This window comes from Nomascus leucogenys, chromosome 19, assembly GCF_006542625.1.
Source record: "Nomascus leucogenys isolate Asia chromosome 19, Asia_NLE_v1, whole genome shotgun sequence".
NCBI lineage: Eukaryota > Metazoa > Chordata > Mammalia > Primates > Hylobatidae > Nomascus > Nomascus leucogenys.
Window position 1 is genome coordinate 75,582,761 of NC_044399.1, and position 23,587 is coordinate 75,606,347.

Here is a 23,587-nt window from a genome sequence, read left to right on the forward strand (position 1 = left end):
GGGGGGGGCTGCGTGAGCCAAGATGGCCACTGCACTCCAGCTGGTGACAGAGCAATACTCCGTCTCAAAAAAAAAAAAAGAAATAGTCAATAGTCCAAATAATCCTTTTTTCCTTAAACATTTACTTAACGTCTTAATAACAAAACATACCAGTTTTTTTTTTAAGTGAAAATTAAAGATCTAAGCTCTCTTTTTGAGGAACCCATGATTTCCAAAGGTGTTTATAAAAGCCAGAACTCTACCAGCAGAGTGGATATAAGACTAAGAGCTAACAAACCACATAAAAAGTGGCCGGGGGGTGGGGGGAATCTTCTCTTTGAGACAAGGAAACAATCAATTTACTAGGGGAACAGTGGCCTTCTAACAGGTGAAAAGAAGAAAAGGAGACCAAACAACCTGTTTCATCCTCTATAAATAAAACCTTGGGCGGCATATTGCCAAAGAAACACGAGTCAATATAAACCTTTACATACTGGGCGGCCAAACTTCACTTTAGACAGTATATTAATTATGTAGTCAATAACCATGGGTTTCATTAGTGTATTAAATACCAAGATCAATAGTATTTATACTTTTTGAAGACAGCCCACTCCCGAGTGGGGGAGGGGAACATTTTTGACCCTGCAGTTCAAAAAAGGAACAGCACGCGAGAGATTAGCAAGGTTTTAATGGAAACCATAAAACACTGGAAATATGGACAGAAATCAGATTATTACCCTTGTATTTTTTTCCCTGCCCCTTTCACAATGAGACTGGAGGGAATTCAAGAACCACTTGAAATAAAGGCGAAATGATTAGATTTTTTTCTCCTAATTGCTTAACGCTGATGTCATGGTGTACACAAAATCAACATTGATCTCTAAGTGAAAGAGGAGAAATAGAACAACATGAACAGCCTTTCGAGGTAAACTATATCCAAGAGAATTCTATGAACTGTGAGCCAGAATCTATTTATGCAACCCGCAGGGACCAAAATCTCTTAAAAGCTCAACAGCGGAGCCAGTTCCTGATGCTCCTCTGCGGGCAATCTGGTCTTTGAGTGGGGAAATCTGTTAGAAACAGCCACCTCGAGGGAGCCCTCCCCCTGGCACTGCCTCCGGGTTTCCAATCACATCCACGGAGACGTGCTGGTTTCATCAGGCTGGCCACTGAGAAGGCGCAAGGACGGGAGTTAACGCTCCCTGGACGCGTCCTGTCCTAGTGCCACAGCGGGTCAGGCCTCTTCACTGTGTGGACAGACACGTCGGGAGAGGAGGGAATGCTGGGAGTCGTAGGCATAAAAGACTGGTTACTGGGCTGAAAGCTAGATCGCCGCTTCCCACCCACAATTTGTCAATCCAGAAGAGGGTTGAAGACTGTAATTTTCTCGTCGATGCTTTATAAGCAAGGTCAGACAGAAAATAACTTCCATAAAAATGGCTGAGGCCTCAGTCAGAGACTGAAATGCGACCCAGTTACCATCTCTTGAGACTAGAGAAGGGTAGGAAGGAATGTGTCTGAACAATTAGTGAGGCTGAGCAGGAGTCCCTCTGTGTCTGTCCTCAGGAGCGGAAGTCGTCCCGTCTACGGCTGACTGGCTCCTATGTCAACGGCGGACAGCGAGGGGGGACACAGACAGGACACCATCACTCCCCATCTCCAAAAGCCTCCACAGGCAGCATCTGCAGCGATGAACAGCAGGTCCCCTGGCTGCAGAGTGACCGCCGCACTGCCGGGGTACGAGGGCGAGATGTGCAGCCAATGGCAGGCGGTGTGTTGCAGCCACCGGATAGATAATTAATATGATTAGGAAGACACAGAGCAAGCATGCTCTTGCTGAGTGAAAGGCCCACTAGCATAATTACTGTTTTCTTACCGGCTCACTGTCTGTACACATTGCAAAGCCTGGCTGGTGTCAGAGCGCTGCATAAACATCAATAAAATCCCAGGTGCCAGATCATCAGCATCCTCAGGCAAAAGGGCTTTTTGTTTTTAGTGTTTTCATGCTTTTAAAGATGCATTTCAGGGCTGCAAACACTAGGAAGAAGGATCTCCATGCCTTGGACTAATCTTCAGGTTTATAATGAGTTAACATCTCCCCCAAGTGAACATTTCTTATGAAGGCTAATTAATGGCTTTCCAGTTATAGGAACTCTTTGCATTCAAAGAAAGTAGGATTCACAAGCAAAGAATATACTGTTTATTAAAACAAAGCAAGGGAAACAAAAGGCTTCAAAATCCTTTCCATGTAACACAGCTTTAGTCAAAAAAGCAAAATACACGAATGCAGGAATGTGTACAGGTAGAAAAAGTACACGTTCACCAAGCGAAGCGCAGCATTAATTGAAGTGAAAAGTAAAGAAACGCTTTGTAGCCGCTTGGATTTCCTTAGGGGACAGCAAGTCAATGCTTATCAGCGGTCCTCAGAAGAGACAATTTTGATTAATATCAGACCCATCTGACTCAGTCTATTAAACCCTGAAGGAAGGATACTCTTCAGATACAAAAGATATGCCTTTGATTAATAATTCTACCCTATTGCCATTCCAAGCATTAACAAACTACGTAGCACCTCTAGAAAGGGCGAGCCTTTGAATTCTAGGAAGACACTTACTAAAATACCCAGGTGCCCACAACCGCTTCTCAGCTCCTCATGTTGAGAAGAAGCCAAGTTGTGAGGGGGGGGTCACCGCTGGAGAAGCAAAAACCTAGTTACATAATTTACTTCATGGTCTGCAGTTAGGGACAGCGACTTACGACATAATTCCTGCTTGATGATAATGAAATTGACAAAGCCTGAAGGCAGAGGGAGTGACTGGTCTTACACTAACCGCTGGCTGACTCCCGAGGCCTGACACGGTCTACACCACAGCCACCTGAGCGTATTTTCCTTTGCCTACCGATGGGTTCTGAGATGCGCATGAGAGAGGAAACTGCTTAGTCCACCATAAAGAGCCTCTGTGCTGTGTAGCTAACACGGGATCGTCACACGGAGGTGGGAGGAAATCGATTCCATTCTGGCTCTTTGCAAACTTCTGCCCAGTCAGCACTGCTCTCCTCACATCAACGCACTTCTCCTGATGCTCATGACCAGCCTTCGGCCATACTCTCTGTAGTCCACGGGCTTCACGTCCATCACGGTGGCCTTAATTCGAGACTCATCCTTCAGAAAGAGAGAAGCGGTTTGTGAGCGGTGAAAGCGTGGCGTGGAGCAGTGAAACCCCTTTTGCTTCCGTGGTTTCAATGAGCCCAGTGGGAGGGAACAGACACACCAGGTTCAGAGTTCAGTCATTCCAGTGAGTGACAGCCTCGTCCTGAATGTCTGGGGCTGGGCGAGTGAACAGGTCCTTTCTCTAGCACAGGCCCTTCTGATTCTTTACCCAAGCTCCCAAACACTCAGAAGCCTAGAATCCCAGTGAGATGGACTTTACAGAGTTTCTCTAGTTTCATTTATTCTCTCTACTGCAGGGGATATAGCCCAGAGAGGACATGTGACTTGCCCAAAGCCACACAGCTAGTTCTGAAAGCTAAACTTTTAAACTTTCATTTCAAGAAAAGCTGAGTGGTGAAATAAAGAGCACCTGCAGCAGAGGGAGAGGACAGAGTCTGTCCTGTCTCAGCTCTGGGGAGGCAGCCTCTCTTCACTTCGCCTGTGTTGGGCAAAGTCAGCACTGGGGTCTGGCACACAGTGAGTACAGTAATTCCCTGCCAGTGAGTGTCGCCACACTGCCATGGGTGACAAACAGCACCTCCCCACCACTAACCCTGCTGCCCGGGCCCTTAGCCCTTACTTACATTGTAGGTCTCTACTTTGACCCTGACTCTGAATATGAAAGATCGGAAGTTGGCATTCTGGAAAACTTCTTCAAATGCCTGTTCATTCTGCAAAAACAAATATCAAACTTGACACATGGAAACCACTGGGCAACCTGCAAACACTGCTAAGACTTTTAAAAAGCCTTCTGAAAATGCATCTCCTGGGTAGTTTGAAATTACTCATGAATGACGAATCTACAGGTAACATTACATAAAACTGTTTTAAGTAGAATCTTATTGAAAATTAAAACACTAATCACATTCACAGACGGTAGAATGGCAGCTGTCAGGGCCAGGGAGAAGAGGGTTTTGGAAAAGGATCTATTGCTTAATGTGCAGAGTTTCAAATCGTCACCCATGAACAGTGTCTCCATTCTCCCTTTCCCTCCATCCTTGGAAAACACAAGTCTGTCGTCTGTCTCTATGAATCTGCCTATTAAAAAAAGTACTGGAAAAGGATGGTGGTGACAGGGGCACAGTAATGTGAATGTACCTAACGCCACTAAACTGTACACGTAAAAATGGTTACAAAGGCAAATTTGGTTATGTATGTTTTACTAGACACAAAAAATTAAAAACGCTCTTAGGAAGTTTCTAAGACTTTAAGGCTGGGCACGGTGGCTCACACCTGTAATCCCAGCGCTTTGGGAGGTGGAAGCGGGTGGATCACTTGAGGTTGGGAGTTCAAGACCAGCCTGGCCAACATGGTGAAACCCCAACTCTACTAAAAACACAAAAATTAGCTGGGCATAGAGGCAGGTGCCTGTAATCCCAGGTACTAGGGAGGCTGAGGCAGAATTGCTTCAACCTGAGAGGCAGAGGCTACAGTGAACTGAGACTGCACTGCTGCACTCCAGCATGGGCTACAGAGCAAGACTCTCAAAAAAAAAAAAAAAAAAAAATTAAGAGGAGGTCAGGTATGGTGCATGACTATAATCCCAGTGTTTTGGGAGACCAAGGTGGGAGGACTGCTTGAGGCCAGGAGTTCAAAACAGCCTGGGGAACATAGTAAGCAAGACCCCATCTCTACCAAAAAAAAAAAAAAATTCAAGCCAGGTATGGTGGCGTGTACCAGTAGTCCCAGCTACTCAGGAGACTGAGGTGGGAGGACTGTCTAAACCCGAGTTTGAAGCTGCAGTGAGCCATGATCGCACACCATGGCACTCCAACGTGGGTGATGAGGCAAGACCTTGTCTCAAAAAAAAAAAAAAAAAAAAAAAAGGAAAAACACTCAGAAGAAAGTTCAATATAATTCGTGATTTCAGCCTCTGTATTTATAGCTACTGATTTGGTGTGCAAGCAGAGAAGACTGTTGAAGTGGGCAAAGGCCAGGGAAGGCCTAAAGAACAATCCTCTTCCCTCTCTCACTCCTCAAATTCAATTTAAGTTTATTAAAAAAAAAAAAATCTGGTAAACAGACAGGAATTAGAGAATATACTTTGTATAAAGATGCATAAGTAAATGTATAATAACTATATTAACAGAGTTATTGAGACCTTTGACAAAAAAAAAAAGAAATTAATAGTTCACACCAACCTAGTATTTTTTGCAAGACACGCAGCGCGTGAAAGCAGCTTTGCTATACAGAACTCTTTTCTGTAAAGGTTACTTGATCAAAACGCAAACCAAAACCAAATGCATCCCCTGGACTTTCAGATATGAAAATAAAACAATGGGTTAAAGCTTGAGAAAATTACACCGGCTGCCATTATGCTTCCAAGGTGAGGGGTGTGGAGTGCATACTCCAAGATCTCACGGTTCCTCGGGGAAGTTTTTATATGTCCTCATTCACCGGCAGTAAAAACAGTCAAATATAATAAGCTCATAAAAAATCCTGAAAGGCTGACTTGGGCCTTAAAATCTGATATGAAAATTGAGGACCAGGTGAAAACAGACAAAAGATACTATCACACTTCAAAGTCAATTCTAGTTATTTCTGTGACAGGATTTGTTGAGACTATTTTGAGAGATCTCATGAACAACTTAAAAAAAGAGTCAGGGGCAGAGCCCAAACAGACAGAACTGGGGACAGGAAAGAAAAAGAAAAACACACCAGAACAAACGGCAAAGCCTTTCATCTTTGCGGTCTTTACAAGTATTCCAACCAATTTGGAGGAAATCGGGAGAAAAAAGCCATCTACAGACAGGTGCCCATTTATGTGGCCCAGAAAACATAGCTTTTATTGGTCTTCCTTATGTTTTATCTGAGCAACTACCTTTCCTAAATTCAGCATTATTAGCAATCTATTCTGTGCATTAAATAAACCTAATATGTGAAAATGCAAACTTATAAAAATGAAATAGACAAAGTTATCTTACAGAAGAAAGTCACTGCTAAGAACTGTCTGATGGGCTGAAATGACAGGTACCTTATATGTGCATTTATTATTATTGTTTTATAGGACAGACCCAGGAACTTGATATATGTGCATTTAAACCAGGATCTGACTCAACTTTTCTGGAAGGTATTTACTGTGTTAAAAAAGCATGCCTGTAGTAATTCAGGTTGTTTCAGGGACAACTCCCGCAGGCACACTAGCTCTGACGTGCTAATAGGAACAGGAGAAACGGGTGGCTTAAGACTTAGAAAGTGCTTTGGTTTTAAAGTACTTTTATATACATTATTTCATTGTTAAGCACAACCAAAATGGACAAAATTAGGTAACATCAGATGAGATCTTAAATAATTATCAGGCTGAGAAACTGTATACAACACCAAAAAGAAACAAACTAAAAAATATTAAACAGCAAAAAGAGGGTCAGTGTTGGGCAAGGTGTGGTGGCTCACGCCTGTAATCCCAGCACTTTGGGCAGCTGAAGTGGGCAGATGATGAGGTCAGGAGTTCGAGACCAGCCTGGCCAACATGGTGAAACCCCGTCTCTACTAAAATACAAAAATTAGCCGGGCGTGGTGGCGGGCGCCTGCAATCCCAGCTACTCAGGAGGCTGAGGCAGGAGAATCACTTGAACCCGGGAGGCGGAGGCTGAGGTGAGCCGAGATTGCGCCACTGCACTCTAGCCTGGGAAACAGGGCAAGACTCCATCTCAAAAAAAAAAAAAGTGTGTGGGGTCAGTGTTATAGAATGAGAACCATTAAAAGTTATAAAAGTTATAATAAAATATGTGGCTGACCTTGTCTTTTAATTCCCCAAGATAAGCAGCATTTTGTCCAAGGATAGCTTCAGCAGACTCCTGGAAACAAGTCACCCACTGATTCTCTTGAAAATCTGCAATATTTACCTAAAAAACACAATTCTACATTATTTCAGCAAAGAAATAATAAAAAGAAGACACACTAAGAAGACGGGGAGAGGTTAATGCTCTTTTTCCACTTATTAAAATAATTTCCAGAGAGGGCTGGGTACAGTGGGCTCACGCCTGTAATCCCAGCACTTTGGGAGGCCGAGGCGGGCGGATCACTTGAGGTCAGGAGTTTGAAACCAGCCCGGCCAACATGGTGAAACCCCGTCTCTACTAAAAATACAAAAATTAGCCAGGCATGGTGGCAGGTGCCTGTAATCCCAGCTACTCAGGAGGCTGAGGCGGGAGAATCACTCGAACCCGGGAGGCAGAGGTTGCGGTGAGCCGAGATCGCGCCACTGCACTCCAGCCTGGGCGACAGAGAGAGGCTCATCAGATTAGTTCCTGTCCAGGTGCAGCTGGCTTTGGATGAAGGGTTTTGAATGAATCGGGGGAGTTCTCTGCATTTTCAATTGCCCACTCTGTAGTCCCTAGGAGGAGTTCCGTGAGATGGCTCTGTCACTGCTGGGCACCCAGACAACTGAAGAGCCTGCTCATGGGCCTCTGTCAGTCACCAAATTGACCTGGCAAAGGAAATGAGTAATCAAGTGTCTCCCATTGGGCTGTGGTGTAAAATTAAATAGGGGAAAGTCAAGGAAGAAAGCAGATCTCAAGGAATCCACTTGCTAAAGTAATAGCCTTTGTACAAATAAGAGTAGTTTTTCTGTAAGGCATCATTTTGACAATTTTACATCTTCATTTTGCATGTGTACAAGGCTTTTAATACAGAGAATGTTATGATGAAAAATAAGGTGACGAAACCAGTTAAAAGTGAAAAGCACTCTCAATACACAGCAACGGTATCACATCCTGGGCTCACACTTCCTTTACCCCGCGCTATCCTTCTAAGAAGCAAAAAGCATCTCATTACATAGGGCAAGAACTACAAAGACGCAGACGTGATAAATATCAAATCAAACAAGTGTGTGGGAGATTGCACTGTGGAGGAGTTTAATAGAAAGGCTGATGTTTTGATAAACTAAAACAAATTTTCTTCATCTTAGTTCAATGAAAAGTTTATAGTTTACAAAAAATGAGCCTATAGAACTTTCCTGCTAAACTCACATTTTATTTTATTTATTTATTTTTGAGACGGAGTCTCGCTCTGTCGTCCAGGCTGGAGTATAGTGGCGCGATCTTGGCTCACTGCAAGCTCCGGCTCCCGGGTTCACACCATTCCCTGGCCTCAGCCTCCCGAGTAGCTGGGACTACAGGCGCCCGCCACCACGCCCGGCTAATTTTTTCGTATTTTTATTACAGGCAGGGTTTCACTGTGTTAGCCAGGATGGTCTCGATCTCCCGACCTCATGATCCGCCCGCCTCGGCCTCCCAAAGTGCTGGGATTACAGGCCTGAGCCACCGCGCCCGGCCTATTTACTTATTTTTTAAAGACAGGGTCTGACTCTGTCATCCACGCTGGAGTGCGGTGCCACGATCACGGCTCACTGTAGCCTTGACCTCTCGGGCTCAAGCGATCCTCCTACCGCAGCCTCATGAGTAGTTGGGACAAGTGCATACCACCACAGCCAGCTAATTTTACTTTTTGTAGAGACAGGGTCTTGCCATGTTGCCCAGGCTGATATCGAACTCCTGGCCTCAAGCAACCATCCTGCCTCAGCCTTCCAAAGTGCTGGGGTTATAGGCACAAGCCACTGCGCCTGGACAAAATGAACATTTTTCAGGCTTCTGATATATTACTGCCAAATCATCTTTTGGAAAAATGTGAAACTCTTTTCTTTTTCTCTTTTTTTGAGACGGAGTTTTGCTCGTCGCCCGGGCTGGAGTGCAATGGTGTGATCTCGGCTCACTGCAACCTCTGCGTCCCGAGTTCAAGTGATTCTGCCGCCTCAGCCTCCCAAGTAGCTGGGACTACAGGCACCCGCCACCACGCCTAGCTAATTTTTTATTTTTAGTAGAGACGGGGTTTCACCATGTTGGCCAGGCTGGTCTCAAACTCCTGAGCTCAGGTGATGCACCTGCCTTGGCCTCCCAAAGTGCTGGGATTACAAAAGTGAGCCACTGTGCCCAGCCTTAAACTGTTTTCTTAAACTGCTATCATCGCCTAGTTCTATCATTGAAAACAAAACAAAACAAAATAAAAACCTGAAGGCTGGGTGCAGTGGTTCAGGCTTGTAATGCCAGCACTTTGGAAGGCTGAGGTGGGAGGATGACATGAGGCCAGGAATTTGAGACCAGCCTGAACAGCAGAGCGAGACCCTGTCTCTACAATAAAATGATTTTTAAAATTAGCTGCATGTGATGGTGCACAGCTGTAGTCGCAGCTCCTTGGGAGGCCATGGTGGAAGGACTGCTTAAGCCCGGGAGGTTGGGGCCACAGTGAGCTGTGATGATGCCACTGCACTCTATTCTGGACAACACAGTGAGATGAGACCCCTCTTTCTTAAAAAAAAAAAAAAAAAAAAAAAAAAAAAAAGTTTTTTAAAACCCAACTTTACAACTTTTTTTAAAAGGTTTTTAAAACAGAAAGAAACAATTCTTAAAATGCAAAAAAGCAACAATCTCACATCAGCACACCGTCACACTCCTCTGAAGTCAGCTATACTAAAGCTAGAGAATAGATTATCTGCATGAAAATAACTAAATACAGGCATTGGCTGTGTAAGTACAATTAGTGCTGTCTATAAATGCCATTTCAATTTAATTTATCTTCATAGCAGTTATTAGCAGGCAAGTGTCACTGATGCTATGGTTGTATGACATGCATGAAAGACTGAATCAGCTGGGGTATCTCAACGCTACTTTCTGGCATGAAAAAGAGGATGGATAAGCTCTTCCACACCTACTCATCTGCAGGCTTCCTGCCAGGATGACTCTGTTTCTACTATTGTGGCCACAGTGCCTGGCAAACGGGAGGCCTCAACAAACACAACCGTGGTTCTCATCGGCCGAGGCTACTTACTGACAGGATCATGCGGTACTTGAAACTGGGGAATTCAGTGTCGCACTTCTCACAGCGGTACAGCCCATTCTGCTGATCAATCACTTTCTTATTGCAGTCCTGAGTCGGGCAGGCTTGGTACATGCAGTTCTCTTTGCGAAGATACACCACTGTGGCCACAGAACTAAAGTAGTCCGGCTTCGGGAGAAAAGAAGAGCATGAGGCACGGAGCCGTGAGCCCGCTCGGGATCGGACCGAGAGGCGGCTCAAAGCCTGCCCTTACGTTTAGGTGATAAGTGTTTCTATATTCCAATCCTCACGATCACACATGATCACGGGGAATCGTTCATTCTGTAGTTTAAGAAATCACACGAGCCAATTACAAAACCCATGAAGGTAATAAGCCAAGTGCTAAGGCAGATAATTCCTTAACAATAAAAGAGTTAATCTAAATTAGACTGAGTTAATTAAAAGTGAAATTGTTTTCCTGTTTGCTTGAAGACTGTATGAAAGACAAAGATTTGTTTCTCCCGATCCTGATCCTCCAAAGGCAGGAAATACAGAATGCGGACCACAAACATCCAGTGCAACAACCATCAACCATCCCTCCCGCACTCAAAACACGGCAGTCATGACTTGGCCTAGATTCACCTTTTCCTTGTTTAGGCCAGGGATCAGCAAGCTGCTTCTGTAGAAAGCCGAAGAGTAAATATTTCGGGCCTTAGCAGCCATTTGGTCATAAGTCTCTGCTGCAACTACAGGCACACCTCACTTGACTGTGCTTTGCTTTACTGCACTTGACAGAGACGGCATTTTTTACAGATTGAAGACTTGTGACACCCCTGGGTCAAGTAAATGCACTATTTTCCCAATAGCAGGTGCTCACTTTATGTCTCTGTGTCACATTTTGGTAATTCTTCCAAGATTTCAAACTTTTTCAATGTATATGTATTTTTTGAGACAGAGTCTCGCTCTGTCGCCCAGGCTGGGGTGCAGTGAGTGGCGTAATCTCCGATCACTGCAGCCTCTGCCTCCCAGGTTCAAGTGATTCTCCTGCCTCAGCCACCCAAGCAGCTGGGACTACAGGCGTGCACTACCAAGACTGGCTAATTTTTGTATTTTTTAGTAGAGATGGGGTTTTGCCATGTTGGGTAGGCCGGTCTCGAGCTCCAAACCTCAAGTGATCCACCCACCTTGGCCTCCCAAAGTGCGAGGATTATAGGGGTAAGCCACCATGCCTGGCCCTTTTTCATTATTATCATATCTGTTATGGTGATTTTTTTTTCTTTTTTCTGAGATGGAGTCTCGCTCTGTCACCAGGCTGGAGTGCAGTGGCACCATCTCAGCTCACTGCACTCTCCACCTCCCAGGGTCAAGCAATTCTCCTGCCTCAGCCTCCCGAGTAGCTGGGACTACAGGCGTGTGCCACCACGCCCAGCTAATTTTTGTATTTTTAGTAGAGACGGAGTTTTAACCACGTTGGTCAGGATGGTCTCGATCTCCTAACCTCAGGTGATCCGCCTGCCTCGGCCTCCCAAAGTGCTGGGATTACAGGAAAGAGCCACCACGCCTGGCCTATGGTGATCTTTAACATCACTATTGTAGTTGTTTTGGGGTGCCACTAACTGCGCCCATATGAGATGGGGAACTGATATTGATAAATGTTGTATGTATGCTGGCTGATCCTCCAATCAACTACTCCTGTCTCTCTCCTTTGAATACACAAATAAGAAAGCAAACAGCCTTATTGCTGATAGTTGTAGTGGTCCAGATAGAAGATCAAGCAAGCCACAACATTCTCTTAAGCTAAAGCCTAATCCAGGGCAAGGCCTCACCTTTCTTCAATTCCATGAAGGCTGAGAGAGGTCAGAAAGCTGCAGAAGAGGCCAGGTGCAGTGGCTCACACCTGTAATCCCAGCACTTTGAGAGGCAGAGGCAAGAGGAGGAGCCCAGGAGTTGGATACCAGCCAGGCAACATAGTGAGACCCAGTCTCTACAAAAAACTGTCAGGGCACGGTGGTGTGCACCTGTAGTCCCAGCTACTCCAGAGGCTGAGGTGAGCTGTGATTGCACCACTGCACTCCAGCCTGGGTGACAGAGTGAGACTCTGTCTCAAAAAAAAAAAAAAAGCTGCAGAAGAAAAGACGGAAACTAGCAGATGTTGGTTCATGAGGGTTAAGGAAAGAAGCCGTCTCCGTAACAAAAGTGCAAGGTGAAGCAGCAAGTGCTGACGGAGAAGCTGCAGGAAGTTATCCAGAAGATCTAGCTAGGACCACCAATGAAGATGGCTGCGCTCAACAACAGATTCTCAACGTAGACACAACAGCCTTCTGGAAGAAGATGCCATCAAGAACATTCGTCCTAGAGAGTAGAAATCAATGTCTGGCTTCAATGCTTCAACGGACAGGGTGACTCTCCCGTTAGGCGTGAATGCAGCTGGGGACTATAAGGTGAAGCCAGTGCTCACTGACCATGTCAAAAGTCCTAGGGCTCTGAAGAACTATGCTAAATCTACTTTGCCTCTGCTTTATCAATAGAATATCAAAGCCTGGATGACAGCATATCTATTTATAGTGTGGTTTATGGAATATTTTAAGCCCGCTGTTGAGACCTACTCCTCAGAAAAAGACATGCTTTTAAACATATGACTGCTCATTGACATGCACCTGTTCACCTGAGGGCTCAATGGAGACGCACAGTGCAAGGAGATTCATACTGTTTTCATGCTTGCTTGATAACAGCATCTGTTCTGCAGCTCATGCAGATCGAAGAGTAATTTTGACTTTTTAAGTCTAAGACATTTCATGAGGTGATAGTTGCCACAGTGATTCCTCTAATGGATCTGGGGAAAGTAAATTGAAAACCTGAAAAGGATTCACCATTCTAAATGCTATTAAGAACAGCTGGCTGGGCACAGTGGCTCACGCCTGTAACTCCTGCACTTTGGGAGGCTGAGGCAGGGAGATCCCTTGAGCCCAGGAGTTTGAAAGCAGCCTGGGCAACATGACAAAACTCAGTCTCTACAAAAAATACAACTAGCCAGGTGTGGTAGCACCTGTAGTCCCAGCTTGGGAGCCTGGGGAAGTTTAGACTGCAGTGAGCTGTGACCAAGCCACTGCACTCCAGCCTGACTGACAGAATGAGACCCTGTCTCAAGTTTAAAAAAAAAAAAAAAGAGAACATTTATGATTCATGGGAGGAGGTCAAAATCCCAACATCAACAGGAGTTTGGAACAAGTTGATTCCAACCCTCATGGTAGACACTGAGGCTTCAAGACTTCAGCGGAGGAGGGATCTGCAGATGTGATAAAAATAACAAGAGAACTAGAATTACAAGTGGAGCCTGAAAATGGGCTTGAACTGCTGTAATATCAGGATCAAACTCGAACGGATGAGGGGCGCTCCTTAAGATGGGCAAGTAAAGTGGTGTCTTGAGATGAAATCTCTTCTGATGAGAACGCTGTGAGCATTGTTGAAATGACAACAAAGGATTCAGAATTCGCATAAGCTTAGTTGATAAAGCAGTGACAGGACCTGAGAGGGAGAGACTCCAATTTTAAAAAGTTCTCCTGTGGGTAAAATGCTGTCAAACAGCATCGCCTGCTATGGAGAAATCTTTTGTGAAAGGAAGAGTCAACCAATGTGGCAAACTTCACTGCTGTCTTATTTTAAGAAACTGCAAAAGACACCCGGATGTTCGGCAACCATCGCCGTGATCGGTCAGCCATCAATCCTGAAACAAACCCCCACCAGCGAGAAGATTATGACTCGCTGAAGGCTCAGATGATTGTCAGCAGTTTTTAGCCATAAAGTTTTTGTTTTAAGAGAAGGAGTCTTCCATGTTGCTCAGTCGAACTGGGCTCATGTGATCCACCTGCCTCAGCCTCCTGGGTAGCTGGGATTACAGAGAACCGAAAGAGTGGGTGTCCCATGACACGACAACAAGGATCTGTCCAGTGTTAATTCTCGAGATGTTCGATAAGAGCACTTAAGAGCTGCTGTTGACAATGATGGATAAGGGTATACAGTGAAATGGGACAGTAGGAATGAAACCTACACCGTATACGATGAAAATGAAAGAGCAGGCATAAAGGAGAAATAAATAATCTAAACACTAAACTGCTGGCAGAATACAGGTTTAGATCAAGATGGGAGGAGGGTCATTAAATACAAACACTGAAAGGAAAGCCGCAACTAAAAGTCAAATGTCAGGGCCAATCCTTGTCAGGGAATGCCAGCAACTCTCAGCCTATGAGGTTATTACACTGTTCTACAGCCAGGAACAGCACCCGTGAAACTGCCTCACGTTGGACACTGAGCTGGACTAATGCTCATCTCAAAAAACATATTTTTGATATGTGGGCGCTTAAATTTGCAGGAAGCATCACAGAAAAGAAACATGGACCCGAAGGCAGGTGATATTATACCACGAAGCTTGACTGTCACCCCTGCTCCAAGACCCCTCTACGAATTGACTCTTAGAGTTCTTCAGACTCTTCTGCCTCCAGTACCCTGAGGGGTAACACATATTCCCATGAGCACACCTGGCTACTTCCCTCTGCCAGTGATTCTCAACCCCCACGCCATGCTCAGGTCACAGCCCCGGCTAAGAATTACAGCTCCGACAGCTGCTGCCGGAAACCAAGTTTCTAAATCCATCCTTCTGCACACTTTACAGCCCTTTGTGAAGGTGGTTAGGAATGCTGGGTACCTTGTCACCTTGGCCCAGGTTCTCAGATTTCACCTCATACAAGGTTTTCCAGTTGGTGTTAGCCCCTCCGACTCCGCCGCTCTTTAGATCAGAGATGGAAACACCATCTAAGGCTTGTCCTTCTGCGTCAAACCTGAAAACATGAACGAATAACGATGACGAGCGCTTGATATGATATGCTTCTCCATATGCAGCTTGTTGCTATGCGCCAGACACAGGTTTCCCACCACCCGCCCAGCTTTCACACAGGTCACGGTCATGTCGGCTGAAGCTGGTATCTTCGTAATTACATATTTTTTTAAATCTTTAAATTAAAAAAAAAAAATGGTGTCAGAGTTTCACTCTGTCACCCAGGCTAGAGTGCAATGATACAATCATGGCTCAAGGCAGCTTTGACCCCCTGAGCTCAAGTGATCCTCCCACCTTAGCCCTGCTAAGTAACTGGGACTACCATGCCCAGGCCCATTAAAAAAATTGTTTTTAGGCCGGGCGCGGTGGCTCACGCCTGTAATCCCAGCACTTTGGGAGGCTGAGGTGGGCAGATCACGAGGTCAAGAGATCGAGACCATCCTGGCCAACATGGTGAAACCCCGTCTCTACTAAAAATACAAAATTAGCCGGGCGTGGTGGTGGGTGCCTGTAATCCCAGCTACTTGGGAGGCTGAGGCAGGAGAATCACTTGAAGGCAATTCTCAGGAGGTGGAGGTTGCGGTGAGCTGAGATCACGCCATTACACTTCAGCCTGGGCAACAAGAGCGGAACTCCAACTCAAAAAAAAAAAAAAAAAAAAAAAAAAAAATTTTTTTTTTTTTTTTTTTTAAGAGATGGGGTCTTGCTCTGTTGACCAGGCTGATCTCAAACTCCTGGACTCGGGCAATCCTCCTCTCTCAGCCTCCCGAAGTGCTGGGATTACAGGGCGTGAGGCACTGCTCCTGGCCCAGTCTACCGAACAAACGGAATGACCTTTCTTTGAATCTCAGTTGCTTTGATGCCCCCCAGTGGTGAAGAGAATCAGTGCCAAAGTACCAAAGAATCTTTTCTTAAACTAGCCTTGCATATTGCTAGTGGCGAGACCACCCCAGGCCTAAAATCAGAAACTGGGAAAGTCAACAACCCGTAAGCTATAAAGTGGCCGTCTGGGGTAGTCCTCTAAGCTGCTAATGCTCATTCTCAGCCAGCAGCTGCGTTGTGATCATCACCGAAATGTACCAGTGTGGAAAGGGACAGTCAATATACCGTGGTAGCAAAAGGGTTTCCATAAAAGGCCTCCTATGCCTGATACAGAAGCCAAAAGTGGTTTTTTTGTTTTGAGACAGAGTCTTGCTTTGTCACCCAGGTTGGAGTGTGGTGGTACCAACTTTGCTCACTGCAACCTCCACCTCCTGGCAAGTGATTCTCGTGCCTCAGCCTCCCGAGTAGCTGGGACTACAGGCAGGCGCCACTACGGCCGGCTGATTTTTGTATTTTTTGTAGAGACGAGATTTCACTATATTGGTCAGGCTGGTCTTGAACTCCTGGCCTCAAGCAATTGCCCACCTCGGCCTCCCAAAGTGCTGGAATTACAGGTATAAGCCACCGTGCCTGGCCCAAAAGATTTTATAAACCAGAGCAACTTATCAGAAGGCACTATCTTTTTTCTTGTAGATTTACCTTCTTAGTGAAATTTGACTTTTGCTAATATCGAAGTTAAATTAATTTGTATTAAATTATTATGAAAACTGATTGTACTTCTTGATCACACATCAATTGATATGAAGGAAAAGGGGCCAAGGAGAAAGTGGCTCAGGAACACAGCTGCGGCGGAGAGGAGCTGGCCTGAGATGAAAGGCCATCCCAAGGTGGGTAACCACACACAGGACAGGTTCCTTAAACAGAGACCGTCTCACAGAATGGATGTTACCCTGAGCTGCAGACAGCTGCCTTCTCCTGTCAGGTAAGCGGCTAAATCCCTCACAGGGGCACAGCAAGGCCCATCGATCTGTTTCAACACTACTAGCTACACAAGTTAACGGTTTCAAAAGCTCCAAGGAGACATTTGCCACCAAAGACCACTCGTCAGGAGTCAACCAAGCAAGGAGAGAGGCAGCCCTTCTTACAATAAAAACTCTGCATTGTTACAGCCAAGATCTAAACATCTCTAATCCTTGTCCAGCTATCGTGTATGCACTGAGCTTGTCTTTGCTCAATGCCAAGTTATTTTATTCTGGGGACAGCCGTGCTTTTTATGTTGACTGGGATCATGGTTATTGACAGCTAAAAGATGAAGACATTAATGTGGGAATGCGATTTTAATGTGGGAATGCGATTTTAATGTGGGAATGCAATTAACCTGGAGTCGAACTCCAGAGCCTAAAAGAAAATCAAGCAATAAGAACAAAGCAAATCTGTGGCTAGCTCTGGTCAGACTATGAATGGGCCCTGCAGTTCGGTAGATATGTGTGGACCGTACTACTCATGAGGATGGCTTAGTGACATGAACATTCCAGAAGATGCTTCATGAAACTGGTCAAACACCAGTGCCATTGATTCAAATGACTCAAAACAAAGGAGAAGTAGGTAAAATGAGCTCATTCTTTAGTTGCTTAAATCCTAAGACACAGCTGGAAACCGACACACTTCCCCCGGTGACTACAGCTATAGGAATTATTGAAGCTTGGGCTAGCCAAAGTGTCTTCCCTGACCACATTAATTCTCGCATCCTGTGTCTCAGTTTGAAGCATTCTTTTAAGACAGAGTTTGAATGTCCTAAAAAGCTAGATACAGTGAAGAGATTTTAACAGGCTCTCCTCATCCCTTGAGTGCTTTGGGAATAACAATCTAATACTAACAAAAAGCCCATTGTTCTCACCACACTTGATCAGAGTCTAGTGAATACACGCTAGAAGATGTGATCGGCACCAAAGACTTGACAGAGGAAGACAGCATGTGTTCCCCCCACACCACAGAGGCCCAGAGCTTAAACCCTGGAAAGAAAGGCGCCTTCAGCACACCGCTGCTGAAGCCTGGCTGTCCCCTCCTTTGGCAGGATCGAGGTCAGCAGGCAGCACTTAACATTCTAATTGCCTCCTCCGACTCTCTAGGTTTGTCCTGGAATTACAGGTTTGTCAGTTTAAGGGCTTTAAAGCCATCCTCACAGAAGGCATAATGCCTTCAAGAAACACAGGAGCTGCACCACTCAGTGACGAAGCCTTCTGCTTGGCAGAAATCTCCCATACTGATTGTAACCAGCTTTTCTCAAAGCCCAGCCTCAAGTAACCCTTTGTTTAGCCCCACAAAACCTACCATCCACGAAGCTTATAGGCCTCTGGGATGTCAGGATTCACAATGATAGTGCTTGAAGACAGCACAGAGAGGCTCCGTCCACCGAAATCAGAGACTCGGGCTCCTTTGATAGCCAGCACGGGCTGTCTAGAACCATCAAATTTATCGGCCTGTAAAAGAAACACCAGAAGTATACAAGTGTCACTAGCAGTAAGAACACAGAAGATTTTTATAGAAAACAGGGCAAACAGTCAATAGTAGAGTGAATGTAATCAGTGTACATGGAATCCATACAAGAAAGACCTCACACATGAGAATCTACTCAGAGACACATCAAAACTATCACTGCTTTCCTAGAGTTAGGGGAAAGAGCATTTCCCCGTGTAAAGCTTGAATCACAGCAAATCTCACAGAAGTAAGATATAGGATTTCAAATATTTGCCAGACAGCACAATCCTTCCCATCTACATCGTGAAAGCCCCCAACTCATAGGACAAAACCGCTCCCATGAGGAGCTCCTCCTGTGCGTGCTGACAGCCCCATCCTATAGGACAAGACCCCCCCAACCCCAGGAGCTCCTCCTGTGCGTGCTGAAGGCCCCATCTTATAGGACAAGACCCCTCCCTCCAACTCCAGCAGCTCCTGTGTGTGCTGAAGGCCCCATCCTATAGGACAAGACCCCCCCAAACCCAGGAGCTCCTCCTGTGTGTGCTGAAGGCCCCATCCTATAGGACAAGACCCCCCCAACCCCAACCCCAGGAGCTCCTCCTGTGTGTGCTAAAGGCTCCATCCTATAGGACAAGACCCCCCCAACCCCAGCCAACTCCGGGAGCTCCTATGCATGCTGATGGCCCATCCTACAGGACAAGACCCACCCCACCCCCCTGCCCCAACTCCAGGAGCTCCTCTTGTGTGTGCTGAAGGCTCCATCCTATAGGACATGACCACGCCCCAACCCCAGGAGGTCCTGTGCGTGTTGAAGACCCCATCCTAGCACTTACATCTTCCCCCCACAGTGTAGCAGTCACCACCTTCCCGGATGTGTCCATCAAGTAGATATTCCTCTTGGCAACTTCTCTGTTGTTGGACCTCACTGTGATTTTAGTGGCATCTTCATAGCTCTTGCAGATTCCGATGATGTCTAAAACACATGCACGTGTTAGCAGGAGGCGGTCAAGGCTCCCACTCTGACGCCAGCAAAGGGGGAACGGCAAGCACTGAAGCCTGACACCGCCCCATACACTGCAAAGAAAGCTAGTCATCCCTGCTCTTCCTTCTCATACATGAGCTTACCTACAAGTGAGTCTTTCGACTTGTTCTCGAGGTCATCAATCCCCGTGAAATCAAACTGAACCGTAGGTAAATGATGGTCGTCCTCACAGGGCATGACGGAAGTCTCGTTATTGAAGGTCATCTCGTAGTCATTTTTAACAGCTGTGAACTGCTTGTTAGCAATCTTCAGGGTGCCTTTCGAGAAGTAATACACCTGCGAAGGAGGCCAAGACACAGAACCTGAGACTACCATCAGATCGGACAGAAACCCCTGGTCTGCCACCACACACCCCTCCCCTGGGCCAGCGTCTTCTCATCTGCACTCCACCCCGGGGTGGTGTCAGTTTTAAAGTCGGCACGGCCATACCTTGTTCACTTCAATAAGAGGAAAGAACTTGTCCACTTGCTCGTTGAAAGCTGTAGCTCTGATTTCACCCTGCAGAAGCACGTGGGCAGGTTAGGGCTGGGGGACTGAACACAGGCCACCCCAGCACCAAAGTGACACTGGGACTGAACACAGGCCACCCCAGCACCAAAGTGACATCTTGAGAGCAGTGGCCCTCGCACAAACGGGGTCCAGAGAGGGCTACGGACATCCCAGGAACCCGCATTTTACAGTCACACATTCAAGTCATTGGCCCCGCCGAAGAATGAGAATTTCAACTAGCTGATCCCATACTCATGCTGCATTAACCTCAACTGAGAAACAGAACAGAACAAAACGGCAATGACGAGTTTAATTTATTCTGACAATAAAAACAAAAAACGTTGAATACAGAGGGACACGTCCGGAGCCCACGAGGAAGGTGCTGCACAGGGTGATTCATCGGCTCCCTCCACGGTGCCCTCTCAGTGACAAACCATTTCACATTCGGAGCCATTGCCAAGAATGTCAGAATAAGTCATGTTTGCAAGTTGCTTGTGATCTGATTTTCACTTTTGCTTTTCTGTCAGCCAGAATTTACAAGTGGACAAGAAATTGTGGCCAACCACCATACATTAGAGCAATAATTTGTAAAAAAAATTAGGTTCTAATATTGATTCTGCCATCACACAAACATTTTGGGTGTTATATCAACTTCCAAAAAAAAACATCAATTTTTTTCTCCCCCTTTCGGAGTTTGAACAAACAGGAAATCTGCAGCAGTTTGAAAAGAACGCTGAAGTACATTTTAGGAATTGTTATTATTTTTGAGATGGAGTCTTGCTCTGTCGCCCAGGCTGGAGTGCAGTGGTGCAATCTTGGCTCACTGCAACCTCTGCCTCCTGGGTTCAAGCGATTCTCCTGCCTCAGCCTCCCAAGTAGCTGGGACTACAGGCACCTGCCACCACACCCAGCTAATTTTTGTATTTTTAGTATAAACGGGGTTTCACTATGTTGGCCAGGCTGGTCTCGAACTCCTGACCTCAAGTGATCTGCCCACCTTGGCCTCCCAAAGTGTTGGGATTACAGGCGTTAGCCACCACGCCTGGCAATTTCAGGAATTATTAACAAAACTAATGGACAGATCAACAGCAATCGAGACTGTCGTGCTTCCACGGCATAGGAATTTTGTCTCATCGTCATGGTTTTGTTTAGTTTAAATAAAGCAAATAGAGAATCTGCACAGTCAGAACCCATTTCCCACAAAACCACTCTCCCATATCAAGGTCACAACTGTGTGCCTTCTGCTGTGGCCCAAAGCTCCACGGTGCTCACAAGCAGGCATCACCTCCCAGTGCTTTGACTGCACCTGCCAGCAAATCAGACGGTCTCCAGCTTCTCCTGCCCATGAGGCTACTTATATATTTAGAAAACTACTTTCTACTGCTACAAACGCTGTCATTTAAGATCAAAGATTTTATTTATGACCTTAACCCTCTACTCCAGACAGCATCAAAAGACTATGACAGAGGGAAAAGCACAATAGCAATCACGCTTCTCTCTGGCCTACTATTACTTTTCACCTCACGGGCCCACAGAGCTGAGCCTTTTGTTTCTCAACAAAAGAGAGTCCGCTGCTCTTACTTCCCCACATGACAAATACTCACACTTTCATCAACCAGTTCTAGAGAGAAAAGCTTCCCTTCCCCTCGGGAGTTGCTCCAGGTACGGATCTGACTTTTGTTGGTAACACGAGCACAAATGGTCCACCTACAAGCCAAATCGATCATATTAGTGTTTGGGGTCTTCCTTGGAAAAGATCAAGTAAGAAATAATCTTCCTACAGCCTTTCTCATCTTACGCATATTCCGTTTTCCAACCTGTATTTTAATCCAGCTAATTAAAACCCCCAAGATGACACATCGGTTTGACAGTTTACAAAATAAGCAAATAGTAAAACATGCAAAGTGATTTAATACTAACTCATTCTCCTGTCAAATAAGTAAATTTATAAACTCCCTTCTCCAAAAAGCATCACCAAGGCAACCATATCCCCTTAATGAAAGGTTCTAAGCTGGAAAATACAGTAACACCAGCAATTATATTTTGCCACAGTTTTCAATTATGGGAACTGATATAACTGGTGTTACACTTCTGTCTCATTCCTAACGCACCCTGAATAGAATACATGATGTTGGTGGACCATCAGAGAGAACATACTGAAGCAGCATGACCTGAGAGAGAGGCACGGAAAAGGGAGACAGAGGGCACATTAGGTACCCCACTTAATGATTTCACAGGGAAAAATATCTTTCCTACATTACAGAGTATTGAAGAATAAATATAAACACATCTGGAAGGATCCTGAAAAAAAGAACTCTAATTTTTAACTATTCAAATTATTTTATTTATTTTGAGAGACGGAATCTCACTCTGTTACTCAGGCTGGAAGGCAGTAGCGCGATCTCGGCTCCCTGCAACCTCCGCCTCCTGGGTTCAAGCGACTCTTCTGCCTCAGCCTCCTGAGTAGCGGGGATTACAGGCATGCGCCACAACACCTGGCTAATTTTTGTATTTTTAGTAGAGACAGGGTTTTACCATGTCGGCCAGGCTGGTCTCGAACTCCCGACCTCAAGTGATCCACCCACCTCAGCCTCCTAAAGTGCAGGGATTACAGGTATGACCCACCGTGCCCGGGTTCAAATTAATTTTTAGTGGAAAAAAGTCATAAAAGAAATTTATGTTCAGGCTATCTTAATGTGTTTAATACAAATAGTGCAGATTATTTTAGCCAACTAAACCAAAGACGAAGTCACCTGTTTATAGGAGAAGATTAAATGCCTTTTGAATTATCAGAAATATTTATTTTTACTCATAAGACTATCAACTGATTAAGCATTAAGTATTTTTAATTTCAAATTCTTTCAAAATGAATGAAACCCCACAGGCTATGGCAGATTGCTATTGTTGCTATATTTTCCAACAAGAGTTAAAGGTTGCTACAATTTGTACCCCTTTCCTCCTCAGCAAAAAAAAAAAAAAAAAAGAGAGTAAACCCGTTCTATTTGGTGGTATTTGGTGGTGACCCTGAAGTTCACACATAAATAACTCAAGAGTCCATATGAATAATTACGATTTCACAAGTACACTCTGAATTTATTCTATGCAACAACTCACTTGGACTGGTAAGGAGTGAGGCTGGCAATGGGCACCACTTTGGACTGTGTTCCCGCAGAAGTGTGTGACAGGCTGGGACCTGCAGCTTTTCCAAATGTCTTTGAAGCACCATAAGCCTTAGAAACAGTGGGACCTTTAAAAACAAATGCAAACGAAAAGGAGTATTACTATTCTACTTAGCTTTTTTATGGTAAGCTTTACAATAACTCTAAATTTTGGAGGTGCCACTAGTGAAATCAAGTAACATGAGAGGCAAAGCTTTTCCTTTTTGGTATGCAAGAGATACGCAGATCAAATAGATACTGAGGCTGGAGGCTACAAAAGCAATCTAGAATGAAGGCTGTGCACACAGCAGCTCACTGCTACGTTTGCTGATGTCAGCCCCGAGGTCAAGGTAATAATGGTAATGAATCCAGACACTGCTGTTTCTGAAGGCCGCCCTCTTCAACACTTCTCTTCCCTCAACGGGTAAGATAACGGGTGAGAGAAAGAAAATCAACTTTCGTAACGGGTAAAACTGACGGCAAGGCACTAGTCACATGAGGAAAGACAGGATGTAAGGGACCTATCACAAACAGATCGCCTTGAATTCCCCAGACAACTCCCAGATCTCAACGCGTCTAGAGGACTAGAAAGTCTAGAATGAGGTCCGTAAGAATGAGTTTAGCCGGGTGCAAAGGGCAGGAATCAGTTTTTGGTCAAGACATGTAAGTGGGTGACCACAAAGACCCTTCCGCCTCCTTAATCCAATCCTAAGCAGCTGCTCTGGACTGGGAAAGAAGAGGGAATCAGATGAGTTCTTTTATAC

The 23,587-nt window shown here is 45.3% G+C and overlaps 1 protein-coding gene across 3 annotated transcripts in view; it reads right to left on the minus strand.

The window, feature by feature from the left end:
* Positions 1–2,151: 2,151 nt before the first annotated feature.
* Positions 2,152–23,587, minus strand: part of RPA1 (replication protein A1) — a 64,121-nt gene continuing 42,685 nt past the window's right edge. For all 3 annotated transcript variants that reach the window (XM_030800490.1, XM_003277816.4, XM_030800491.1), the window contains 11 exons: positions 22,780–22,912; positions 21,270–21,372; positions 19,606–19,674; positions 19,260–19,452; positions 18,968–19,107; positions 17,988–18,136; positions 14,706–14,838; positions 10,016–10,192; positions 6,928–7,035; positions 3,775–3,861; positions 2,152–3,142 (listed from right to left, as the gene is read on the minus strand). In XM_030800490.1, the coding sequence (XP_030656350.1) occupies positions 3,038–3,142; positions 3,775–3,861; positions 6,928–7,035; positions 10,016–10,192; positions 14,706–14,838; positions 17,988–18,136; positions 18,968–19,107; positions 19,260–19,452; positions 19,606–19,674; positions 21,270–21,372; positions 22,780–22,912 (1,397 nt within the window). In that variant the 3' untranslated portion in view covers positions 2,152–3,037. The remainder of the gene's footprint in view (positions 3,143–3,774; positions 3,862–6,927; positions 7,036–10,015; positions 10,193–14,705; positions 14,839–17,987; positions 18,137–18,967; positions 19,108–19,259; positions 19,453–19,605; positions 19,675–21,269; positions 21,373–22,779; positions 22,913–23,587) is intronic.